The sequence below is a fragment of the Diabrotica undecimpunctata genome, chromosome 1 (genome assembly GCF_040954645.1).
Source record: "Diabrotica undecimpunctata isolate CICGRU chromosome 1, icDiaUnde3, whole genome shotgun sequence".
NCBI lineage: Eukaryota > Metazoa > Arthropoda > Insecta > Coleoptera > Chrysomelidae > Diabrotica > Diabrotica undecimpunctata.
In genome coordinates, this window is record NC_092803.1 from 24051061 (window position 1) to 24075109 (window position 24049).

Genomic DNA, 24049 nt, shown 5'->3' on the forward strand with positions numbered 1-24049 from the left:
ATGACAATAATATATGGATATTAACGATAATAAAAAAAATAAGACAGTTGAAGAATGGTACTAACTCTGAAATAATTTATTATTGCAATTATTACATAATATTTAGTATGTTTGAATATCAACTATCAAAAAATACCCAAAACCCTTATCTCTCCAACAACATCCAATTCGTCAAACTCGAATCTTATCAGCTCCCCAACTAATCAAGCGCCTATTTAACTCCCACTTAAACACCAAGCACAAGAAAATATTTCGTGTTTATTTTAAACCAGCACCAGATACACAATTACAGAAGCTACGGACGCAGAAGATACCGGCATCCGGTGATATTAGAAGTGTTTTAACAAAATTTAGATAAATATGTTGTACAAGCTGGTGGTGGGCGCAGCGGCCTTGATGGCCCTTTCTTTTCTAAGCATAGAAGCCGCCCAGCTGCAAGGAGCTGCGAGAAATAACTCCAGAAGAGGTATCTGTACCTTGGAAGTTCCGTAAGTATAACATTTTCTAATTTTCTATAGTATGTATATGGAAACAGTTTCTGTTAAGTAGTTCTTGAATACAGCAAACTAAATCGTTCAGTTTTTATATTTAATGCTATATAACTATAGAAACAATTACTTTTTATATTGTTTTCACTACAAAGTTTATAATCTTATATCGGTTTCACTACATCGTTTTGAGGGTCAAGGTGATGTTAAGGTTAGATGGTAGAGGTATTTGGTTACCACTTATTTTAAGATAGTGTTTTCTTGATAATAGTTTTTTTTTGGTAAACATGTTTTATATAAAAAATGTCGCAAGGTTATCAGAAATTATTACTGTGATAGTGTCTTAGAATATTGTTGTTTATGTTAATTTCATAACGTATTTGTGCAGTTTTTTATTTAATTGAAACTATTAATATTTTAATTGTTTCGTATTTATTTGAAATTTCCCTGCAGTTCTTCATTTTTTAACCGAGATCATATTTTGTTCGTTGGTGTTTTCGAGTTTTCTGCAGTCTACTTGATCCTGCCATTTAGTTTAACAAGGCGTTATAAAGATGCCTCTGGACAAAAAAAAAAAACAGTAGTTCTATAACAAAGTTGATCGCAAAGGTATTTTAATTATTTTAATGAAATATATTTTCTCTCTCTGTTTTCTGTTTTTACATCTTTTTTTACCCTATTTTTTGTTTCTCTATTTTAGTGTCTTCCGGATCCCTAGTTGTACCCTAAACTCCTATTGAGAAAGATACTTATCTAATGAAATGAAATATTCCGCCATCTGTAAAAGAGATCATCGTCAAACTCGTCTTTTTTTGTTGCTCGTTACTTGATTTAATGTATATTACTTTTACTCATTTTTCTTATGCTTCTTTCTCTCCACTTCTTTATTATTTTTTATCAGAGCCATACTCTTTGTTATACCTACTTTAATTTGACCTCTTCCAAAGACTCTAAAACATTAAAGATTGCTTTGAAATATTCTGAAATGTTATAAGCCCTATAAAAGGGACTGAAATATTCCACGATACTCCTGAACCTGTTCAATTTTTTCTGAAGACCCCTAGAGGCACCTGAATTATTCCAGACTACCAATAAAACTCTCCAGAGCTCCTTATAACAGTTCAAGTGCATCACATTTTTTTAAAATGTCCTGAAACATTAATTCTAAAAACATTCCTAGAATCATAATTCTTCTTGTAGTGCCGTATCCTCATTGGACGTTGACAATCACTGTAATTCACAAAACTTTATCCACTAAATAATTCCACGAAGTTTTTCCGATCTACTGTCTCAAGTTCTTAATCCACGAAATACGTCGTCTTCCTGGTCCCTTCTTTGCTTTCACTTTCCCTGAATAATAAGTTGAACGATATGATATTTTTCGTGTATTATTATGTGACCGAAATGTAATAACTTCCTTGGTCTTACTTTTAAAAGTAGATGTTGTTGACCTATCCTTTGCAAGACAGCGGCTGTTCGCTGTCTACTTTATCAATTAACTATTGAAATCCCTCTGGACTAAAAACGGTGTCATCAGCATACCTGATTATTTTATGGAGTTTCCATTAAATGATATTGCATCTATTATATCCTCCTAAGCTTTTCTAAGGAGATACGTATACTAAATGTTAACGTCGGCGGCAAAACAGATCCCTGACCAGCTCCTTGTTGTTGTATGCTAAATTGCTCAAAGTACTTGATTTCCACTTTTTGACTTTAAAAGTTGACTATAATTCTAAGATTATGCTTCTACATGCCAGTTCTTTTTAAGATATCTATGAGTTTTACGTTGTTTATTCTGTAGTCTAACAAATGTCTAAAGTCCAAGAAACAAGCGAAAACGTTACTGTTTATATCTCTATCTCCTTAAATCAGTACCCGTGTGGTAAATAGTGCCTCTCTCGTCTCCCTTGACAAGGTCCTTTCTAAGGCCAAATAGAAATTCGTTAAGATGCCGTTCTAAAATAGGGTAAATTATTTCATGGATAATATGCAGAAATATCTTTAACACGTTACTCAATAAACATCTCTTTGCTGTTGTTTTCTGATATAGTCTCATGCTAGATGTAGTCCTCATATTTTTTTGCATAGATAAAAATATAAATATGGAAACAAACCAGTCATCAGATAGTTGTCTATTCTAGTATATATCGTCAAAAAGTCGTTGCAAAGGATCTGTATAGTGCTCATCCAGAAGTCTTAGAATATAACCACGTATTTTATCTAGACCAAGGGATTTTTTTTCGTTGGTTCTTTGAATAGCATACTTTATTTCACTTTTTGTGATATGTAGACCCCTGCCTCTTACCATTATTCTTTCTCGATTTACTAGCAGCTTTCAATTTTCACGTCTGTTTCTCATATTGCGTTGCCTTACTATCAGTTATAATCGGCTTCGACTTTTCCTTGAAAAGCAGGCGGCTTCTTTAACCTTCTTATAAAGTTTATCTATCTCTGCAAATCTTTCCGTCAGCCATACTTCTTTGACTTTATTAATCTTCTGCGTTATTATTTTATGTACTTTTCTATATTGTCTCCCACATCTATTCTTATGTTGTATTTGCTGATTCATTAGTTGTAGAATTTCCTCATTCATCCATGGGTTGTTTTTATTAACTACTGGTCTCGCTTACAAATGAATTGTCATTATTATGGTGATTTATTTTGTATTTTTAAGCATATTTCCTCAATTACAAACGTTGTTTTTTCTGAAGTATCAACGAAAGCATTATTAAGTCAGATTTTACTTTTTTTCGATTTTGTTCGTCGAGAAGTTTCTGAGTTTAATTGTTTGCGGATTGGTCTTGTTCCTTGTAATTTTTAGATTTATTTTAATACGACAGAAGCATTATTGAAATAAAATACCTGGGAATTATACCGTTCAGCTATGGAGACCTGGACGAAGAAGTGAGAGATCAAGTGCAAAGAACAAATAGACTGGCAGGATGCCTAAATAACACAATATGGGAAAACAAACACATTCACATTGAGATGAAGTCAAGAATTTATAAAACCAGTGAAAGATCAATAATGACATATGCCTCAAAAACAAGATCCAACGAGATCCAAGAGATCGAAAGAGAAGTGAAGACATTAGAAGAAAATGTAACGTACATTGTATAAATGAATCGACACAAAATAAAAAAAAAAAGAATAACCACATAAGCAGAATGGAAAAGACCCGTGTAGTTAAAATAGCAAGAGATAAGTCACCAATCGGAAAAAGAAGTATCGGATGATCGCGCAAAAAATGGAGTGTATAAATCCGCCAATTAACAAGCAGAATTGCTTATAAAGAGGAAGAAGAAGAAGAAGAATATCCTTATTGGTAGTCGGTGACCTCCACGTATACAACCTCATAGGAGGAAGTTTAAAGATTGGCAATTGCATAAATAGTATTTCCTTGCAGAATTGTACCAACGTATCACCCCTCTTGTTTCGAGGCCCATGGACAAAGCCTCCAAATTGTTCTTTTTGATTTCCGACCTTCGCAATAAAATCCTATATCAAAGGTCATTTCGTTTTTTTTTTTGTATTTTCAAGGGCTAGTTTCACGTCTGTGTAAATTTTTTTTGTCGTTCTGTTCGCTACTTGATGTGGGAGCTTATTCTTGTACAATGTTTAATTTGAAAGTTTACGTTAGCATTCATCTTTAGTATAGCCACTCTATCTGATATAAATATCTGATATATATCTTTAAACATTTCTCTTCTATTTACAAAGTCGTAGGCTGCTTTGTAGTCTATAAATATGTGATGAGTATCAATGCCATATTCCAGTGTTTTCTCCAAAATTTGTTTCAGGGTTGCAATCTGATGAATTGTCGATTTACCACCTCTGAAACCAGCCTGGTATTCCTACTATCAGTTCTGCATATGGTGCCATACGATGACGTAGTACTGTGGAAAATATTTTATACGCTGCATTTAGAAGCGTAATTCCTCTGTGGTTAGAGCATTCAAAGATATCTCCGTTTTTGTGTATGGTGCAAAGTATTCCAATATTCCAATCACTGGGGAGGTTTTTTTGTGTATGTATATACTTCTTTTTTGAGCTGCTGTAGCTTTTCGCTATCTTTTTACTGCGTCTTTAATTTTAAGGATCATTGGTGGTTCCTCTTCCCCCTCGTCCATTCCTCTTACCTCATATCTTTCTTCTTTCAGGTTTTCTTCTTCTTCCTCTATATCAATCACCTTGTATTCCACCCATATATTCAATACATCTTTCCTTGTTGTTAATAGGTCACCATTCTGACTTGTGGTTACCTTGAATTCTTTTCTGTTGATGTTAACTTTCTTACAGAATGCTCCGAATTATTTCTCACTGTTAAGGTTTCCTATATGGTTAAGTTCCTTCTTTAAGTGGTTTCATTATTTTCTTTTATGTATCCTTTTTTATTCTCTTCTCTTTGTCTGGTAATTCTCTAAATTTCTTCTATTTCGTCGGTAAGCATCTTTCTGTTGGCTTTATTTTTTTTCTTTTACATTTATCTTTCATTCTTCGTCATGCCAATGATTTTTATGCGCACAATTTTCCGTTCCTATCTTTTGCTGCTATTTCAATATCTTTCTTTATTCTCGTCCAGTAGAAGTATATATCTTTCTGGCCTTCTTCATTTGTATTTTGATTCTTTAGCCTGTTGGTGATAATGGTTTACATTCTATCTGATGTTTTGTGGTATGTGCCTTCCTATAGTGGACTGCTCATTATTCCTTCCAGTATAATACATTTGGTAGTTAGTAAAACATATCTAAAAGCAATACTGAACATCTATAAATGTCTTCAAAGCACTGTAAAAACAGAAAATACTTTCTCAAGGGTATTTACAGTAACGAAAGGCTTGAGACAAGGATGTTGTCTTTCCCCAACCCTATTCAAAATATATATCCAAGAAGCACTGCACCAGTGGAGACAAAAATGTGCGGGAATGGGGTTGAAGCTTAACAACCATTATCTGACAACGCTGTTCTTTGCAGATGATCAAGTACTAATTGCAAGCTGTGAAGAAGATGCAGATTATATGCTTAGAAAGCTCAAAGATGAATACGAAAAATGGGGGATGAGTATGAATATGTCTAAAACAGAATATATGCGAATAGGCAGTGAAGACGAAGACCCGGATTTGGAAATTAGACAAATGAAAAGGTGCTACGAATACAAATATTTGGGAAGTATTATCTGCAGTAAAGGAACAACGGAACGAGATATAGACTATGGAGTGCAACAAGGCAGGAAGAGTGTTCAAATTCTGAATTCGATACTTTGGTCCAACAAAGCTACTATGAGAACAAAAATGACTATCTACAAAGTAATTGCAGAGCCCATTCTTACATATGGAGCAGAATGTTCAGTAAAAGGAAAGAAAAAAGTTGACACGGTTGAAATGGACTACCTGAGAAGAGCTTGCCGTATATCAAGAGTAGAACGTATACCTAATTCTGAAATTAGAAGAAGAACAGATAGAGTACATACAACTTCTGAAAGAATAGAAACTAGACAGTTAATATGGTATGGACACGTACAGAGGATGGACGACAACAGATGGCCAAAAAGAGCTATGGAATACAATAAAAGTAATAGAAGGAAACGAGGAAGACCAGCCAATCTTGGATACAAGGTGTTATGGAAACCATGAAAGACAGAGCCATTATGAAGACACCTGGAGAGATAGAAAAAGATGGCGATCGAAATGCGGGAAGCGGAAGAAGCTGTAGGATCCCCGCTTATATATATATATATATATATATATATATATATATATATATATATATATATATATATATAATACATTTGGTGTTCGAATATTGCTAGATTTTCACTGCTGCTTCATTGCATTTCTTTAATAATGTTTGCCTTCTTTTTCGCTTGGTACATACTTTGAACATTCCATATACCGACTTTCAAAACAGTATTGACTGCTGTTGCTGACGAGGGATTCTTGGTACCCTCTCCCTACTTAAGAGGTACCACGAACTGAGGGATATCTTGCTCTTGATCAGCCATAGTGATTTGCTGGGAAGTTTTTAGTGTAGTGGTTTTCTATTTGCCTTCTACACCGCAGTATAGGAGCCAGTAAAACTGCTTCAGTGCTGCCTCCTATTATCTATTGCTAAGCCGGTGCAAGATCATTTTTCATACGCCCCAACCTGGTACTGAAACTGCTGCTTACTAGTTCCAGGAATACTTATCAACTTTTCGATCTAAGTCTGCAATGTTTTGTGATAACAGGGTTACATCTCATGAAGGACGATGTGTAACCTTACTGTCATGGCTAATGCGAGCTTCAGGCTCCATTTAAAAGAGCTATATTCACATCAGGTAGCTCTGAAAGTTTGTGTCCTGTGTTCAGTCAACCTAGTGTAAAGGTACTACATCTCCAAAACTCTTTAACCCCTAGAATCCTTCAGAGGCCCCTAAAACTTGATAGACCCAAAAAATAACACAGTTTTTTGAACACATATTTTGTTTTATTTTTTGTTAATTAAAAATAATGTTTCAATTTTCTTTTAATTTTTAAACAATTGTTCCTTAAAACATTTCTTTTATTTAAGGTATTCTATTCTATATAATAATGTATAAATGTATATTTTAAGTCTAGAGTTTTCTATCAAATGATTTTATTTTCTATATGTAGATTTATTCTTGTATTTTATTTTCCCTTATTGTATTGTTGTGCTTTATGAGTGTCATTACAATTATGGGTATTGACCCATTGTTCAATTGATATTTATAGAGTTGTTTATATTATTTATATCGCCCGTTTTTATAAGTAAACACCTTAAACGTTGAAGGATACTGGTAATTCTCAATCACTTTATGTTAATTAGTAACAGACCACACATAATAATTTCGTCGATGACTTCACTCTTAACAAAAGCGAAACTATTGTTTAGTCGAGAGGTAAAAAAATATGACATGTTAAAATATCCATGTGTATACAAAAAAAACATTTCTTTTATACGCGGTCTTAAGATATAATACAAAATAAGATGTCTTAAACGGTAATTGATAATCGTAAATTATTATAAAACATCAGGTGGAGCTATTATTTAATCCAAATCGATAATGTTCATGTCCAAAGAAGCCATAAGAGTAAAAAGAAAGCAAGAAAATAAAAAGGCACTTCAAATGATCCAGCTGCTGACCTATCATGTTAATGTTCATTTAAGCAATAATTCTTGAAAGTTGTTATTTATTGAATGTTCTTGAATATCAATTTTAGCTGGATAAATAATACACTATATTAAATAAAACGGATTTTCCATAAAAATTAATAATTTGACTCGATTAAACATTAAAATTATGTATTGCAAATCCATTCGTATTTGGAAATTTTACAAAACCAGGTGAAAACAATAAAAACATGCGTAAACAATAAAAACATGCAAAAATATTTATTACAAAATATATTTTCCTTCTATACATGACTTCTTTTTCACATCTGAAAACTGTCAACCATTCATTATATGGATCTATAGCCCAATTATAGCCCTGGCCTCCCTCATTATTATAGTTTCGTTCGCGGTACGAGTAATGGACGCGTTCAGGATCAGTTCAGATTCCTCTTTATATATATATATATATATATATATATATATATATATATATATATATATATATATATATATATATATATATATATTATATTATTAGTAATCGGGTTGTACGTAAGCGCGGTTCATAATCAGTTCAGGATTGATTTACACCGCGAACGAATTTTGATCAACCGTTTCCATCTCTCTCTGTTGTCCCATTCTCCATCGTTTAGGCCTCTCTTACTCATGGCGTCGTCTGCTTCGTCCTTCCATCTCTGTTGCTACTATCTTACTGCTGTTTTTCTTGTTTATAATCCAATTTTCAACCCCATATGTCATAATACTTCGCTACACACAAATACCTGTGTTTTTGTCCTCATATTTAGGTTGCTTTCCCACCATATTGAGTTAAGTTGTCAGATTGCTGTTCTTGTTTGTCCTAATCTTTGCCTAATTTCTTCTGCTGTTGTTGTCTTTTTCGTGATTGTAAACCCCAAGTATTTGAATTTATCATTTCCTTTGATTGTTACGTTGTCATTAATCTATAGATCTTCTGTGTCTTCTTCACTTGTAGATAGGTGACTTGTAGATAGGACAATTTCGAACAACCTCCAACTCAGTCTTTAGTGCCTGGTTTGTTTTATTTAACAACCTAGCTGGATTTGTCGAAGAGCGAGCAAGCAATTTAATTTAACCCAGCCTTTTGGACTTGTACACTCCTTAAGAATGACACTCAGGTGTTACAATTCATTGGGGCGAGGAGGATTATCTCTTGTACTCAGGAGTCACTCCACCGCACCTCAGTGCTCCAGACCATCCCTTTCGCCCCTATAGTACTATGATGCACGATAGGATCACAACTATCAGCAAAGTGCTTGTCGTGTGGAATCCTGGATACAAGAACTCCAACACGATATCCTATCCCGATCAAAGCAGGTTAGCTCTTTTCCTGCTATCTCTGGTGACTTATCTGCTGGTGGCCCCAAGTCTCCGCTCCGGGGTATGCCCAGTTCGGCGACTTGGCGTTCGAGAATGTGGGTCTCTCGTGCCCTGGTTTAGGGTATTTTGTTAATTTTTTGGTGGCTTTCGCCTTTTTATTAGTAGTTTTGTAATTTTTTTGGTGGCCGAAGCCGTTTTTTCAGTTTTTTGTAATTTTTTTTTAGAGATGTCCGAAAAGTAATATCATTAGTCATTAAAAGTCATTAAAAAAATTGCCAGTGCTATGTACTGGGTTGTCCTCTGTTGATAGAGCTACGATTTTCTAGACTTTATATGTTGGCCAGGTTTTGGTCTTTTCTGCTTCCATCGATGGAACGCATCTTATCTTATTATCTCTCGCAGTATCGGGCTTGGGGGTTCTCTAGCTTAGCAAACTTTGTTCTCGCTTTTCCTTCCATCGTGTGTGTCACCCTTACTTGTTTCAGTTCTCTGAAAAGGAAACGTTCAGAAACGTATCGGGGTATATTTACTGCTTCTCTGAGGCTGTTATTATGTGCTGCTTGTATCCTCTTTTTGTTTAATTTCCTTATGTGTCCCCATGCGAGAGATGCATGTTATTATTGGAAGGATAATGCTGTTAACCAGTCGTTTTTAGTCTTAATTTTCTTTTTTGAACTATGAGTCTTTTTAAACATGACCGCTTGAGTTTTTTTTGAGTTGATGGCTATTTTCCACTGGATACTCTATTCTTCTATGTTATCCAATGCAAGTTGTTTACAGCTTCATTAATGTTTCTGTGTTTAGCTGTAATTGCTGTGTCATCTTCATAAAGACTAAGAAGTATCCCTTGGGTTCTTGGAACATTGGCGGTGTATATTGTATACAGTAGAGGTGACAAAACCTCCGGCCGCCCAAGTACGATGAGATTAGTCCTGTCATGGCTCCGCTGTATCCATAGCTTCTCATGTTGTAAGTCAGTCCTTCATGCCAGACTCTGTCGAAGGCTTTGCTCTGTCGAAGAGCTTTTTTGTAGATAATATTTTAATTTTTGGATAGATTTATGTCCTATAAAATGGGTAAGTTCCATCTTGGTACGTAAATGTTGTTCTCTATCTTATTGTTATGTTTGTTTTATAGATTTGAAAGAGTTTTTACATTTCCTACCAAGACCATTTACCACTTTCTTCGTGGGTAATGGCGAAGATGCCATATTTAGGAGGAATAACAAAAACAACCGGTAAAATTGAAAAAAAAAACGGAAAACACTATTTTTGCAATTTACTTGGACTTGTCAAAACAATAAAAAAAAGGCTTTTTGGAATTGATGTTTTGGAAACTAAAAAAATTCCAAAAAAAACCTTTAAAAATGGAGAAAAATTCGTAAAAAAGTAGGAAATTACTACAAAAAGTGTTAGAAAATATAAAACTGCTTAAAAAATCATATGAGATATATATATATATATATATATATATATATATATATATATATATATATATATATATATAAATTAATATAAATACAAATATTTAGGCTGTAAACCATGAAAGCGCAAAAAATTTTACAATAAGTCATACTTTATTCAAATTGAAAAAAGAACTCTCGCGTATCTGTGTAATAATTGGAATTTGGCATACATTCACAATGTTGCCATCTTGTATCCATTAAGACATCTTGTATCTTTTAACAAACTTTATTCTCTTAAAAAGATAACCAACCAACAGATAATTCACAACTTACTGACAAAATCAAATGATGTAAAAGAGATTAAACAATAATACACACGTAAACAATATCACAAAGAACGAAAAGTAAACAAATATAGGCGCCAAGTAACGCTAACGAATTAGCGGTTTATCTGTTTAAACCTTAGAGCACACAATATATAAAAATGTTGGTAAGTATTTTCAAATTCCTATTGTGCATGTACGAACTCAGAGTTCTCTTCAAATCCCAAGGATCGGTTACCGCAAAGACACGATTCCGGACTAGCAGTCCCTCCCAGTACAAAGCTTGATCACCTCGAACGCTTATTTTTACACTGCGCATGCGAAGTAATCCTGAACGCGTCTAGGATTCGTACCGCGTACGAAACTTATACCTCTCCATTCGTTACGGTCTGTATCTGTAACCATTCTTCTTCACGATCGACTGCCAAAAAGATTTCTTGCGTTTTCATCCACATCATCCTCACATCGGTTTCTCGGTCTTCCAATAGGTCTCTTCCGCTACATCCTGTTCTTTAACAGTTTTTTTAGAAGCCTATTTTCTTTCATTCTGAATACACGACCTGTCCATTGAAGACGCTGTAAGCGGACACACTGAGATAAAGGTGGTCCGTGTTCTCATTTGTAGGGCCTATTATTCATCGCAGTACCTTTCTTTCAAAGATGACATGCGGGTTACAGATGTTTGAGTCAATATTCAAGTTTCACATCCATGGCTCACTATCGGTCTAAGCTCTGCATGGTCAATATTGTCCTTTGTGTTATTGACTCCTAAAGAGATAAGTAAAGTAAATACTTTTTCTAAATTGTCAACTGTCAGATAGGGTCGTCTTGCTCTCTTCAATTGGTTTGGTACTAGGATTTTAGTCTTTATTGTGTTTATTGGCAAACTTATTTGTTTTGCATGTGTCTAAGTTCCGTATACGTATTTTCGCCTGTTGCTTTGGTTCTGCTTCTGTGTTGTTTCTACCTTCTGACGTTTTTCTAACTATGTATTCCAGTGCTAAATGTTGGTGCCAGCCCATCACCCTATTTGAAGATTGTCAACCAGTGCACATTAAATAGTTGCGTGAGAATGAACGCTGTACATGGTTACACAGAAATTTAAACGGTAGTTAGTGGTTAAATGATCTCAAAAATTTCGACACATAAGAGAGTCCACCAATGATTTGGTCCGTTTCGTCTCTGCATCAGATGAACATTAGAGACAGATTCTTATTTGATCCTTTATTTTTGGAAAAAACTTTCTCCGACGTTAAGCATTAGCGTGGCAATTGTCTATTCCATAATTTCTAATCTTAGTTATTAAATGCGTTCATACCCTTAAATTGTATCATTCTCTTATACACATACTATACTTTATAGCAGAATCTTTATACCAGAACAGTATATTAGCGTTTATTTTTTTATTCCTATATTTCTTCATCAACTGTATCTCTATATTAGTCTGTATTTGTTATTTGCTGCTTTTGTATAGCCTCAGATATTTTGGAATTCCACGCGCATCTAGGTCGTTCTCTCACTCTATCTTCAGGTGATTTCCATCTTCAAACTTTATTCAAAGTTTATTATGTTTTTCAAACGTTCAAACTAGAATTTATTCCACAAAATTGGATGTAGCTGTCAGACCATTGCACTTCCCTTGATACTTTATTTTGAATGTTAGTTTTGTGCCTTTCGTTAATGTAACCCCTAAATACTTATAGACATATGTTTATTCTTCATTTGTAAGACATTCGTTGTCCTTCCATCACCATGTAGCGGGTTTTCCCCATCTTGATTTCAATGCTTTCATCGTTTCTTTACTTACTCGGAAAGGCGAACGCGTTCGTCGTTCGCTCACGAGGCGGCAACTGTCACGGTATTCTTGAGCCCAGGCCATGGAGTTTTGTTCCGTTGCTTTGTGCCGTTCGTCGGTTTCGTGGTTCCGTTAAAGCTTGCCTTTCGGATACCCGGCGAGCGTTCGTGTTCTTCGTTTCGAGCGTCAACTTACCTCCAGCCTGATTCGATTCGAGGACACTGCCAGGCGGAGAGTTTGACTGGGAGGTACATCTGTAAAAAAAATAACGCAGGTGTCCAAAGGCCAGCTCAGTGAGGACAGAAACCTTGCGTAGAGCAAAAGCTCAAAAGCTGGCTTGATCCTAATGTTCAGTATGCATAGGGACAGCGAAAGCACGGCCTATCGATCCTTTTGGCTTGAATAGTTTCCAGCAAGAGGTGTCAGAAAAGTTATTACAGGGATAACTAGCTTGTGGCGGCAAACGTTCATAGCGACGTCGCTTTTTGATCCTTCGATGTCGGCTCATCCTATCATTGCGAAGCAGAATTCACCAAGCGTTGGATTTTTCACCCATAGACAGGGAACGTGAGCTGGGTTTAGACCGTCGTGAGACAGGTTAGTTTTACCCTACTGATGACTCGTTGTTGCGATAGTAATCCTACTGAGTAGGAGAGAAGCCGCATATTCGGACATTTATTTGACGCACTTTTAAGACCTCTAATACCGTATCCTTTCTAAGTGCAAGGGTCAAAGGTGGCAACGATATCTCTTGGAGTTACGAGAGTCGAAAGGCTCACAACAATGTGACTTTACTAGGCAATCATAGTTCGCAACGATTGTCACACGAGTCCTTATTTACGTTGAGATTGTCGGTTTACGCTGGGATCAATCCTTGCCTGTAGACCAGATCTTTAGACGGACGAACATGGGTATTATAATCTTTTCGATGTTGGAACTCAGAATTGTATGTATGCTCCATGTTGCGTATTCATCTACTAATTTTCTGAACTTGTAATATAGTATTTGTTCTTTTTTAAGTATACAGCTATTGGCTGGTATGTCTTCGTCCAGTTTTTAAGGGCTGTATCTATACAAATATTAAATAGAGTGGGAGAAATACAAAAGCTCTACCTCACCAGTTTATTTTCCATAAATTTGTCTGACAAAGATGATCGAAACATCACTGGGTTTTTATTTTTTTTCTCTTACTACGTTTTCATACACTTAAGATACATTATCGATATACTGTCGACTCATTAAAGTCTTGTCAATTTTCTGTCAAGTCTGCTGTGCATTAGTTTTAACAATGAGTCTTGCAGATTTTGCTGGATATCGAAAATTTTAAAAATACCTGTTTATGTCATAATACTTTTTGCTTCCATTATTTTGATTTCTTTCTTTACTTAATATCTTCAACTGTTATATTTTATCATCTTAGTCTCTGTTTGCTAACCATTTCAGATATGCTTTCTTTTTTTGTTAATGAGTTGTTAAAACACTATATTACATCAAAAATACATATTCCGGAAGCTCACAAGAAATGTCAATGTTTTGCATGAGAATTATAGATGCCATATGGCTCATTCTGTCCAAGATGAAGATTTGTGTTCGATTATGAAGTTACTACTCATAGAACATCCACCTTACCCTCTTAACTTATCTCCGTGTGATTAATGTGTGTTTTATCCTTTAAAATAGTGACCAAGAGGCGTCAGGTCAATTCTGACATAAAAGTAGAAATTGTTGTTAGGTAATGGTTACGCAAACAGTTGATAATATTTTATCAACAGGTTATTTTAAATTATTTAAATAATAGCTCCCATATCTTAGTACTAATAAATATTTCTTATGAATTGGTAGGATAAAGCTTACAGTTCTTAACAGGCCCGTTCCTAGGGTAGTGAGCGCCTGAGTGCAGGATTTTTTGTGCGCCCCCATATTATTTTTTTAAGATACCTATATTATAACATGTTCTTGTGATATGATTAAAAATACGATATAAATGTAAAAAGAAAAATAAAACGAACCATATTTGAAAAAAGATTTTATTTTCAAAATTAAATGAAGAAAAAAGTTCATTTTAAAACAATATTATTATATAAGTTAACAGTAAGAAAGAAAACACTCAATTAGCAAATTAATAAGGCATTCTGCAATATAACATGAAACAATAACGGAAAGGAGATACTCTCAATGCAAAAAAACTTTATTAAATAATACATAATACCAAGTGAAAAATAATTAAATAATAAATATTGGAATTACAACATGACACGTCGTGCTTTCACAGATGCAAGCTCATTAATCATTTCATTGTGATCAATGGCTTCACAAATTTTATTTTCAATTGAAACGACTGCCAAATCTGATAGCCTTTCTTGGCACATTGACATTCTTAAATAATTTTTCATGAGCTTTAGCTTTGAAAAAATCCTTTCGCTAGATGCAAACGAATTGGAAAGGTTCAGGAATATTCTCAAGGCTATAAATAGATTTGGAAACAAGGATTGTAAATTTTTCTTTGTTATATAAATTAAAATATCTATGGACGAATCCGAAATTTTGCTAGAGTCTGTGAGTGGGTTAAGAGCTTTGTATGACAGAATTTCATTATGCAAATCAAGACCATCAATATCTTTGCATACGTTTCCTTCATGTTGAATTTGTAAAGCTAAATCCAAATCCATACATGATCTTTTAATTAGATCAGAATCTAGATTTTAAAAATTACCCAAAAATCCAAATAAATCGTGGCACTTATATTCCCCCAAATTGTCTTTGTAGGGATTGAATAAAAACTGATCTTAAACTTTTGTTTTGGATCGAATACTGTTTCATCTGTACCTTCATACGAAAATTAAAGCTTCGTCTTTCTTTGTCTTAATAATGCAAATGTTTGCTCTACATCACTTTTTCCGCTTCTGCTATCAGAAAGACTCATTCATGAAAATCTCGAAATGTTTGTCTGATCTTTTTTCAGTGAAATAAATAATAAGAGTTTTTATTTCTTTATGGCATTCATTTAAAGTTGTATTTGGTTTCTGGACCATTTTACTTACTATATTAACTTTTGTTAACACATCATACCAAATTATAATAGAAAAAATGAATTTGAACGTTTTAATTTTGTCTAATACTGACCTTGCTGAATGTTTCGTATTCATATCTCTTGAATTATCTTCCACCAAATCATGTAAACTTTTACAAATTTAGAGGAATTGACACCCAAGAGGGCGAATGGCTTTGACTCTGCTTTCCCATCGTGTTTCACTTACTGATTTTAAAGTTAGGTTTGGTACATTCCTTTTTAAAATGCCCCATCTATAGGGTGAAGCAGAAAAAAAATTGAACAACTCCTGAATAATTGAAAAAAAAAACCTACAGTCTCATACAAAATTTTAACTGCATTATTGACACTTAAATTAAAAGTGTGAGCTGAACAAGGTAAAAACGTTGCTCTGGGATTCATTTTTAAAATTTGAGCTTGAAGGCCCACATGCTTGCCAGACATATTTGCCCCATTGTCGTAATCCTGACCTCTCATGTCATCAAGGTTTATTTTAAATTTTGATAATATTTCTTCTTTTAAAAAATTGAAGAGCCCTTCTCCTTAGTATTTAAAACTTTGAAAAAACCCAGAAAGTGTTCTCTAATTTCGACTTCATATTATGGAGAACAATAAATATACGCGGCGAGCGGCATTAGACGGCGCGTCGTGTGCTGTCACTAATCAAATTGTAGGATGGTAATTTAATTAGTAATTTTCTTATTATAATAGGGAATAGCAATCGGATGAAGTGATTGCTTTACCGCTTACGGGAGAAATACTGAACACTGACTTTTTTTGTTTTAGAAGTGAGAATATTTTAGCTGGTATATTTCAAGACTTTTGCAATGAGATTTTCATTTTTCACCCTGTAAAATAGTACTTATAATAATATCAGTGTGTTGCATATTTAACTTACTTATTCTCTTGTAACATCTGGACTTTGTCGTTTTGATTATGACATTATAATTAAAGATGATACATTGTTGTGTAATCACAATATGGTTGTATATTGTATCAACTTTCATAAAAAATGCTTATTTTTCTATATATACTTAACCAAATACTGTGTTGGACATTAATTTAAAAAAAAATAAACTCTGTAATACACTTTTCAGATCAAAATTTTGTATATTTTCATTTCAATGACAAGTAAATTACCATTTTTTTCTTTTCTAGCTCCTCTAACATATTATGTAGTATATTTTCTACCTCCACTTTTGCATTTCTTATTTTTGATTTCTTTAACATCCTAAATATTTTCTTTCTTCCTTATTATTTCCTGATTTTTTTTTAATCTTAACTTAGATATTTTCTCTCTTCACTTTCTTCATTATCACTTATATATTTTATGTGTATTTATCCTTTTGTTAGCGCTTCTGTTATTTTTTCCTGTATCTTCCATTTGTTATTTTAATAAATCGACCATGAACGAGGATCAAAAGGCAAAACTTTCTTAGCCATATTAAAATTGGGATGAATCAAATTGCCTTAGCGAAAGATAGTGCCATCAAGTCCATCTTCAGACTAACAAAGTGGATACAAAAAATCTTAGATCGGCCAAAGATCCAAGAATTTACCTTAACATCATCTTTATCTGTTTGTTAAAAATTGTGTTAATTTTATTTGATAATAACCGTATTTCCTTCAATTGTGTCAATACCTTATATTTGTTTCCTTTTTTTCAGCTTCTATCCCTCTCACTTATTCCTTTCGTTTTTATCTTCTCTTTTAATATATTTTGGTGTATTATCTTTGGTTTACCTTTGGTTCTTTTCTATTTAATTCTTTTTGCACAACGTTATATAGATCCTATCTAAATTTGTATTTTTTTTTTAGTACTATTGACCTCATTCCTGTAGAAGACAGACATGGTGTTATTCCTAAAGGAAATGGAGTAAGATATACCTTTGTTTTTACGAATTTAAGCTATACAATCATAATTTTAAAAGTTTAGGAATACAATTCTAGAGATTTTTTATAATATTTATATCTTGTCTAATTAATATGTATTATATAAAAATATTTTAGAACTAAACATATTTAAAAATGTTATCAAGGTCAATTGAATTAAAATCAATACTTCCTAGTTTTTTTAATCAAATTGGTATTAATATGTTAACTTTTTAGTCCCGGAACGGATACAGCAAAATAGAAGTGTGCTGTACTGGTTATGAAAGAGTTCCAAGAACCCACATTCTTTGTGAGCCTGTCTGTGACCACTGTGAGAATGGTAGGTATCAAAATATTTGTATCATAAACAAAATCGTATAAAATATTCACCTTTTAGGTAACTGCACATCTCCTGGTCATTGCGAATGCAAGCGAGGATGGATTCATGATCCCTACCATAAAGACTGCATCCCTACTTGCCCAGAAAGGTGTCTAAATGGTGTCTGCACCATTACTGGCCAATGTTCCTGTAATGCCGGAAATACACTCAGCTCCAATGGAAAATACTGCCTTCCTCACTGTAGCGGAGGTTGTGGTGTTGGAGGAAACTGTGTAGGTCCTGAAACTTGTGCTTGTGACAAAGGGTAAGAGCATCATTTTATTCACTGTCATCAGAAATAAATCTGTTTTTTTTTTAGTTTCTCTTTAGATGCCAGAACCCGCAAATGCAACTATCATTGCGAAGGAGGGTGTGGAGAAGGAAGCTGCATTGGACCGAACCAATGTTCCTGCAAACCAGGATATAGACAAGCTGGACACTCTTGTGTACCAGATTGCCCAAGAGGATGCCACAATGGAGACTGTGTAGCACCAAACCGGTAAGAATCATATTTTTTTCTTTCTAAAATAAACAATCTGTTGTGTTCACTAGGATCAGGAAAAATTACTACTTGTTTTACATCTTCAGGAAACTATTTTTAATTTTTTTTTAGGTGTTCTTGTAAAGCTGGATGGGCTTTGGATGGCACTGGAACCGTTTGTACCCCTCACTGCAATCAACCATGCCTCAATGGTGACTGTATTGCTCCCAATCAATGCAAATGTAAAGAAGGTACTATTTTTTGTACTTAAAAATAAATAATCTACTTTTTTATCAACAAGTAGTTTGACAGAATAAATTTAAAGTAAAGTATTCAAATAAAAAACAAAGTAAATTGGAGCAATTAATTATTTAAGTGTATAAGTTTTTTAGTGTATTGAGATACGTGAATTGTTTTTTTTTTGTCTATAGGATACATTGAAGCTCCACACTCCGTTAGAAGCCAGACCTGCGTAGCTCACTGTCCAGGAGGTTGTCCTAATGGCTCTTGTACAGCCCCAAATTTCTGTATTTGTAACCCCGGCTTCGTAAAGGAACGTAAAGGAAGCAACAACTGTGTTAGAAGAGTCAAGAGATCATTGATGCACATGGAGTTGATTCCTGAAGCAATTTTACAAGGACTGTAAACTGTTAGTTTGTATATTTGTTTGTGACGATATTTTTTATTGTAAATTTTGAGATTTTGTACATTTTGATGTATTTTAAAATATGAGACTTTTAATAAAGTTATAAAGAAGTTGAATATCTTCATTATTACTGTAGAGTTCATAGACTGTGCACTGGTATCATACAAATGCTGATAATTATGGGTGACCACCGTTAAAGAACTACAAGTGATTATTTTATTAGTACTTGCTACAAATGCTGCTAAAACTAAAAATAATATGCAAAAAGCTTTAAGGTGTACTATTATCGTTTAAAAATTGCAAAGCTACGATAATATACGATGTTATACTAGACACTATAAAACCCATCATAGTGAAGTTCACATCAAAGAAACCAGCGGCAGACAAGGAGGTAGAACTGTACACAACCTGTTGCACCAAAAAAGTCAGCTGGTCCAGCAAATTATGGTTGATAATCTTATTTAAGTCTGAATTGTTGATAATATCATAGCAGATCTGGACTGTATTCTTACTTTCTTTACATAAGTAGTGACTTGCTGCAGCTATGGAGAATGTGGTTACCTGAAACAGAGCAAAAGGTAATGAGCTCACCACAAAATTTAACAAAAGTAAAACGTTGTCAGGTCGCACATCATATTTTATTGAATGAAAGAATGAAGGTACTAAACTAATCAGAGATCGAGAGAAAACTCCAAACTAAAGTGGAATATCAAGTGAATAGGACGAACAGAGCCGAAGGCGGCCTGAATGAAACAATATGGAGAAATAAAAATATCGGGGAAGGAATGAAAGGCAGAATTTACAAAAGAGTCATCAAACCAATAATGACATACGCGGCAGAAATACGATCTAACACAGAGAGGACAAAAAGGAGGTTTAGAAACAGTAGAGATGAAAACATTTAGAAAAATTGTTGGTAAGACACTATGCGACAGAGATAGAAGTACAGATATACGACGTAGATGCAAGCCGAAGAACATTAAGAACTGGGTAAGAAATAAAAGAGTAGAATGGAACTAATATGTAAGCCGAATGACAACAAATAGAGTAGTAAAGACGGCAAAAGACGAAGAAGAAGGCAAAGAAAAAGATAAGACTTTCTCATACCTAAGAGACTGAGCTAGATGAGAGCCAACAGTTGGCTCCCAAAGAAAGTTGTAAGTTTTATTGTTATACATTGGCTCCCAATTTTCAGAGGTAATTTCTGATGGATCGTTCGATGGTTACACTCTAAACAAATGATTAACAAAATTGATAAATTGATAATCATTCTCCAGGAGGATCATAATTATGTAACAATGAATCTCAGAGATACAAAAGAGGAAAAGGACAATTTCAGATGGTATAAAGCGACGATGTCAAGAAACATGCCGGAACAATATTGATTACAACAGCACCGAATAAAGATCTAAGGAAGGTAATAGGTAAGCTATGTCCAAAAATACTTTTTATTGTGTATCTTACCTACCAAATCTAGCGTTATATTCAACACTGACGCCGTCAGATGAAAAACAATGTTGCCTCCAGAAAAAGTGACTACGATTACATAGTAAATCAATATCGATGTATTATATACTATGGATCCTATAACGTACATCGTATGAAGCAAAATAATGGTACCAAATAAATCGGCTACATCGCTGACGACATTATTAAGGTAATTGTGGAATTTAGTGATGTCGTATGTAGGGGAAGAGTTAGTTTTATAGACCATTACTAGGTTATCTGCACTTCCATTCTTAGCAGCTGTTACCAATACGGTGTTCAGCATTTGAAACCTCTCATAGATAATAATATTAATCCAGAAGTATAAAAAAATAATTAAGGTTAGCTCGTAGTAGGCTAAATATCTTATATACTCATACTGAAGTAATTCTGTATTATACGAAATCCAACCACAGTACAAAACAAGTGCGAGAGTCGCAGTATTAGTAGTCGTAAAGTATATATAACATTTCTTGTTTTGTTCCAAGCTGTGAAATTGTCTAAACTTGTCATCTACAAATTGTATACTCTTGATGATACTGTGCAGCTTCCTAGGACTTTTAATCACAATCAGAGCAGAAGTGGTTAAGATAGTAATATACAGCAACAAAGAGGTTGATATATCTAGCATCTTCAGTAACCAATGAGGATGATTACCCAGATGAGACATTTTTCCCATAATCGAATGAACAGCCGCTGTTAGATATAATATCATTATCAAAACCGTATATATACGGTACGTGGGGGTGTTGATAGAGGGCGGAGCTAGCCCTAGAACGTTATAGAGAGATAGAATTGAGTTTAAGGACATTTTGATTGCGACTGATTTGTTTGTAGTGGACAAATGCATATATTTTTAATGTAGCTGCTTAATGGGGCTAATGATTTAATGGAAACACTGACTGGAAAATTGTTTTTGTCAACCTTAATAGGAAATTTTTAAAAGAAATAATATTTGCTTTTAGAATATGAGAATTGAAAATGATATATTAAAATGTATGAATTAAAAGTAAACAAAAAACTAACAAGATCAGCCCTACTTAAGTAAGTAAAAATAAACTATGATTACACGATCACAAGTTTATAAGAACAACACTAGTCATTATTGCCCACGTCTCAACTATGAGACTCCTCACAGGAATTTCTCCCCCGACACAGTCCATCTCAATGTCTAATAGGAAATGTGTTATGAGTATAGTACATATTAGGACCGGTATGAACAAGGTATAACGAAATATAAGCACTTGCAGATCAACTGATAACATGACACAGAGGGTCATTTTTATCTTTATCTTTGGGCAATTTTAATTTGTTTACTATTTGTTTTGTTAGTGTCCAGGTTGCACATCTCAATTTTACTGTCCCTTATACTTTAGTATCTTTAATTTCTTTTCTTACTACTATTTTTTCTTCTTTTTCTTTTTTTTTATGTAGACTCTGACTGTTTTTCAATGTGCCTCCAGTAAGTTGTCGTTCCATCGTTTTCGTGGTCTTCCTACTGATCGACTTCATATTGGTGAACCGTCTATCGTCATCTTTACTACTCTATTTGTTGTCATTCGGCTTATGTAATCGTTTCATTCTACTCTTCTATTTCTTACCCAGTAGTCATTGATGTTGCCGCTCCACCTTGCATCTACGTTGTATATCTGTACTTCTAGCTCTGTCCCACAGTGTCTTACCATTAATGTTTCTAGGAGTTTTCATATCTGCTGTTTCTAACATTCTTTTTGTGCTGTCTTTGGCAGGTCGAATTTCTGCCGCGTATGTCATTATTTATCTGAGGACTGTTTTGTAAATTGTGCCTTTCATTTCTTTCGCGATATTTTTATTTCCCCATATTGTTTTATTCAGGTAACCTGTGGCTCTGGTTGCTCTATTCACTTGATCTTTCACTTCAGTTTCGAGCTTTTCGTAGCTAGATAGTGTGTTGCTAGATATTTAAACTCCATCACTTTTCTATTATCTGGCCTTTCAGCTCCAATTTACATCTTAGTAACTTTGCTGTTATAACCATGCATTTTGTCGTTTTTGGGGAAATTATCATCATGCTTCACTTTGAGAGTAGTATTACGTCGTCTGCGTAGCATATTATTTTAATTTATTTATTTTTTTTTTTCATTTGGTATACTTTTTTAGTTCTTAGTTTTTTTTATTTTATCCATGATCAGGTTGAACAACAGAGGGCTCAGAAAATCTCCGTGTTTTATCGTACTGCCAGCTTCATTTTGGTCATTTAGTTTTTTTTCCACTTTTACTTTTATTGTGTTGTTTTGGTAGATATTTTCGATCGTTTTAATTATTCCTAGAGGTATCTTTTTGGCGTAAAATAAGTGGATAACGTCCTTCCATAGATATGCCGGTTTGTTATATTCTAATGATTTTTCTTGCGCTTGCCTCATTATAATTATAGCGTCAGTGCATGATCTTCCCGACCTAAAACCTTGTTGTTCTTCTGCTAGTGTTATAATTTAATTAAATTTATTTGTTATCACTTTAGTCGTTAATTTTAGTGTTGTGTTTAATAAATTATTTCCTCTGTAGTTCTCTGGGTCTGATATGTCTCCTTTTTTGAAGAGAAGTATTAGGATGTTTGATCTCTATTCTTGTGGTATTCTGTTTTGTTCTATAATTTTTTGGATTAGTTTTAATAGTTGTTTGGTCAAATCTAGTCCTCCGTACTTTAGGAGTTCATTCGAAATTCTGTCCTTTTCTGACGATTTTCTATTTTTTAATTTCCTTAATGCTTCCTTTACCTCTTCCTCCCTAATGTTTATTTCTTCGTTTGTCATCATTTTTAGTATTGGTGGTTCATTATAGTCATCTTTTGGTGACAATTGAGATGTCGTTTCTGGTGGGGAGAGCTGGAGGCTTTATTCCTGTTACAGGTAGGCTGCGAATTCAATTAACTGAAACAAGACAGGCAATTCAAGTCAAACGTGGCAATTGCTTATAGTATATACACCAATCGCTCCACAATAGAATAAGGCTCAGGATCACCGACCCTAAGAATAATGTGGGTATGGGCAAAAATGCCAGGGTAGTTCAGACATAACTGGCTGGTATCTCCATAGCCGCAAATAAAATCCTAAAAGCTATAGCTGGGAAAACCATAATAATCTGCACGGTCAGCAGACAAGCGCTACTAACTTTAAATAGATCACGTGTCACATCAGGGTTAGTAATGGAGTGTCACGAGTCGCTAACTCAAGCTTCGGATGGTAATAACATTATCCTGAGGTGGGTTAAAGGACACAATAGGAATAAAGGCAACCGCATTGATGACCAATTAGCTAGGAAGGTGATAGGCCTAAGACTCTTAGAACCTGGAGATCTTTTTGTTGGGTCAACTACAACAATTGCGGAAATTGTCAAATATCACTCCCACACGCAAACCGTGAAAAGATGGGAAGAAGGGCAACTAAGGAACCTTAAAAAGTCTGCATCAAGCTTGACAGTTGATTTGCTATTGTTCATAAAGTAACCAACACCGTCATCAATTTGTGCCTAAAAATGTGGTCGTTTTCACTCGGTCCTGGTGCTCCGATGCCCAGTTGACCACAAATGTATAGCTCTTAATCTAGTCTCGCGCCAGAAAATTATCTCACAAGAATCCACCATACCTCCCCGCTGTTACTAATATCGCCACGAT

At 34.3% G+C, this 24049-nt stretch overlaps 1 protein-coding gene across 1 annotated transcript; it reads left to right on the forward strand.

The window, feature by feature from the left end:
- The first annotated feature begins 240 nt into the window (after positions 1-240).
- Positions 241-19028, forward strand: LOC140446515 (uncharacterized). The gene is made up of 7 exons (XM_072539074.1): positions 241-488; positions 17353-17410; positions 17644-17746; positions 17804-18050; positions 18105-18284; positions 18399-18517; positions 18698-19028. The coding sequence occupies exons 1-7, from the start codon at positions 361-363 to the stop codon at positions 18910-18912; spliced, it is 1050 nt and encodes a 349-aa protein (XP_072395175.1). The 5' UTR covers positions 241-360; the 3' UTR covers positions 18913-19028.
- The last annotated feature ends 5021 nt before the right edge of the window (positions 19029-24049 follow it).